This window comes from Adiantum capillus-veneris, chromosome 17, assembly GCF_014529385.1.
Source record: "Adiantum capillus-veneris isolate H3 chromosome 17, ASM1452938v2, whole genome shotgun sequence".
NCBI classification, from domain to species: domain Eukaryota; kingdom Viridiplantae; phylum Streptophyta; class Polypodiopsida; order Polypodiales; family Pteridaceae; genus Adiantum; species Adiantum capillus-veneris.
This window is the reverse complement of record NC_140947.1, coordinates 25,762,938-25,766,579: the sequence shown is the minus strand read 5'-3', so window position 1 is coordinate 25,766,579 and position 3,642 is coordinate 25,762,938. Positions and strand designations below refer to the sequence as shown.

General features: G+C 48.6%; 1 protein-coding gene across 1 annotated transcript; it reads left to right on the top strand.

The window, feature by feature from the left end:
- The first annotated feature begins 1,886 nt into the window (after positions 1-1,886).
- On the top strand, positions 1,887-3,215 carry LOC147436945 (uncharacterized). The gene has a single exon (XM_086485805.1). It carries the CDS (start codon positions 1,993-1,995, stop codon positions 3,187-3,189), a length of 1,197 nt encoding a protein of 398 aa, XP_086341931.1. The 5' UTR covers positions 1,887-1,992; the 3' UTR covers positions 3,190-3,215.
- Positions 3,216-3,642: the final 427 nt, after the last annotated feature.

Sequence of the window (3,642 nt, the reverse complement as noted above, 5' to 3'; positions counted from 1 at the left end):
TATCAAAAAAATAAAACGTGTCGAAAGTATTTGTCGTATAAGAGTATGTGCATGTAAATCATGTAATGAAGATATGCATATGTCTCATATGAGAAGGCCATTATGAATATGTGTGTGTGTGTGTGTGTCTGTGTGTGTCTGTGTGTGTGTGTGTGTGTGAGAGAGAGAGAGAGAGAGTGAGAGAGAGAGAGAGACACCCGGTAGACTACACAAATCCAACCTTTTTCAACAACGAACAGACTATATAGCCAAAAAAAATTGTGTGTTTGACAGTTTGCATGTGTGTGTATACACACATTCACACACACTCTATATGTGTGTGTGTGTGTGTGACCGTCACTGTATGTGTCACACACACACACACACACAGAGCTCCCACTAGCAAGTAGACAGAGAAAGAGAAAGAGTGAGGTGGGTTACTAGGGCCAGGACCAAAACCTAGACCAGGGTAGTTGGTGGTGATCACACATAGGTGCGATAGGCCAAGTGGTGGTGCAGCGATGTTTAGTAGCAGTAACTTGATTGTGAAGTGGTGGTGAATAGGAGACAAGCATCGCCTGCTGCCATGGGAGCCCCTGGTAGTAGCAAATAGGTGCTCAAGGTAACGAGTGTACATGGGTTTTCTTCTTAGAGTGATTCTAAGGACTACAGTTTCATTCTCCTCACACATATGAGAGAGAGAGAGAGACAGGATCCAACTGCCATGTTTTTGTCGTCGTAACAACGCGCGGGTCACATACTAGTAGGTATTAGTACTTAGCACTTACCCTTCACTTTTGCATTTCAAACCAAAACCCTTCACTTTTGCATTTCAAACCAAAAGTTTCTTAAGGCTTTCTTTGAAATGAACAAGAGCGCTACATGCGTGCGGATGCCCTCTCCTTCTTAGAAAATTTTAAGCTGCATTATGTATAGTAAGCATTATGTATAGTATAGATAGATTTTCTAACATGTTTGAAAGCCAATTCAATAGGTGCACAATGGAAACTCTAGTAAGAAGGTAGTTAGGGTAGTTTCGCATTGGTTTAGGTAGAACCTCCGCCTCTCATTAGCAACCTTGACTCGACATCATTTAATGCAAGCAACATTCGCTGATGTGAATCAACATGTGTTTCAAAGAGCGGTGGTAGAAGATGGGGTTTCCCAACTTTGCCAAAATCGCCAGAGTTGGGCAAGCCAGGCAATGTTCGTTGACGTAGACAAGTTAGAGTGGAACTAAGCCCTTGGGGACACGCCCTTACACCACTCTCTAAACCAAAGAATCGCATCCAGAACCGGATGTAGGCAATCAAAATGGGTATTGATAATTGGAGCGAACACTAATAACTGAATAGTCTACAAAGTTAGAGCTGGGTCATGCCCAAGGATGCAGGGGGAAGGAATTCCAAAAACGGGATGTTTGCTGCTTTCTCGAAGCCCTGCTAGCTTTCCCTTAACGCCTTCGTTTCAGCAGGATTAAGCTATTTTTCTGACCGAGATGACAGCAGTGCTATTCTCTCTTTGCATGGCCAATGAAACTTTCACAGCTCTCTACCCTTTTCAGCGATATTCTCTCCTTCCAATTTTCACCCTCGCTTCTACCTTGCAGGTGCGACTCGGTTTGTATTACCCCTAGCAGTCCCTACTAGCCCTGGCACGACTTGGCTCTTAGTCCATAGAAGACCTTGGCATAAATAAACAGAGAAAAGTGAGCCGCCTACTGGGCCTTTGCGAGCACGTTGGGTAACTTACTTGGGTCAAATGCGAGGTTGACGGGTCAAAAGTGGGATTTGGATCGACATATGTCGTGCGCTTACCATCTTAGGCTATGCGTGTTTTTTGCGTGTAGGACAACGTCAACATACGAAACACTCAGTTAAGAACAAGAATGTGTCCATCATGTTGTTCATTTCGTCACCTGCCCTTTCGTCGGAAGGCGTTTTGAGGAGGACTCAGGTCCCAGGAGAGTGTGTGTGTGTGTGTGTGTGTGAGAGAGAGAGAGAGGGGTTGGCGATGGAGTCGTCAGCTGTAGCAATACTAGAGGGGCTGCCGGAGGATGTGATGAGGGTGGTGCTGTCCCACGTGCCGAGCCCCTGGGTGGTGCAGGCGCGGGTGGTGTCCAAGCAATGGAGGCGCATCCTCAGCTGCACGCACTTTGCCAGGCAATGGGCCGCAAGAGCGCACGCCACCTCACCTCACCACTCGCTCTGCCTGCTCCTCAATTACCATAACCATGGTGATGAGGGCCTCTCCGCCTTGCACCTCCCCACCCACCTCTGCCTTCCCGCGCTGCTGCCTCCCGCCTCCCGCCCGCTCGCCGCCTCCCCGCTGGGCCTCCTCCTCTGCCGCTCCTCCTCCTCTGGCACCTTCCTCTCGCTCTTCCAGCCCCTCACCCACGCCTCCACCCCCCTTCCCCCTCCTCCCCACATCAACACCCCACTGTCCGCCGCCCTCTCAACCACCTCCCCTGCCGGCCACTTCTTCCTCCTCGCCCTCGGCACCCCCCTCAACTCTCCTTTAATTCTCACTACCCCCTTCGTCGCAGAAATCTACAGCTCTGTCTCATCCTCATGGACACCACTCCCCCCTCTGCCCCACCTCCGTAACCCCACCCTCATCCCCCGCTGCACTTCAAGCTTGGTATGGTGGAAGGAAGCCTTCTTCATGCTGTGGGGAAACTGCATCCTCACGTTCAAACCATCGCAAGCAGAAGCTGCAACAGCAACGACAGAGGAGACGGCTACATGGGGCAGCATAGAGCTGCCCAAGGAGCCGCGCATATGGGATGCGAGGTTTCTGACGCTGCATGTCATCAAAGGTAGGCTGTTTGTGGAGGGGAATTTCCAAGAGCAGGGCGATTTTCAGAGGAGGAATCCGCTGAGGATAGGGGTAGTAGAGTTGGCGGATCCGAGGAAGCAGCTATGGAAGGAGGCGAGCTTCATGCCGGACTCTCTGTCCATGAGGTTGTGCAGCAGGCAGCAACACCCGGCGCACTGCTTCTACACAACATACTCGGATCCACTCTCCGATCACGTCTACTTCACGCCCTACGTGGACACGGGAAGCGCGTCTGATAATGAGCTCTCAATTGAGGTTGTGCTCTTCGACGTGAGCTCTGGGTCCTGGTCTTCCATGTCCAATGTAGCTGCTAGCCCTGCCCTCTTCTCTTCCCCCACCTTCAGAGGTTTGACTTTTCATGCGTCATGCTGAATAAATAAAATCTTTTGAATTCTGCACTCGACAAGTAGTTGTTAGAAAGTAGACTAGGGCATGAAAATTACTCTTTTTTCATCTTGGAAAGATCTCGCTAGCTTTTCACCACACTTGTTTGATGCATTGGAATCGACAACATGTCATGCCATTCTTGTATACCAAAACATAGAGCTCCTTGTAGCTGGAAGGACTTAGCTTCTTCTAACTTTCCTCTTTATTCTTCCATAATGCCTCGTTGTTATCTTAGATTTCATGTATCGTTTGGTACAACGAGTGAGACTCCCTCCTGCACAAAAAAATCAAGGATAGGCTATACCTCACAATACACATAGATTAATATAAAAAACATCACAAGTAAACATATCACTTCTCGTAGCATATATCATTTGGTTTGAATCAAGTGGGTATGTTTGCAACAATTATCAATAGCCGCTATTTGACCATTACATA

Coding starts and splice junctions, on each gene's coding strand:
- LOC147436945 (XM_086485805.1), top strand. CDS start 1,993: ATGGAGTCGTCAGCTGTAGCAATACTAGAGGGGCTGCCGGAGGATGTG.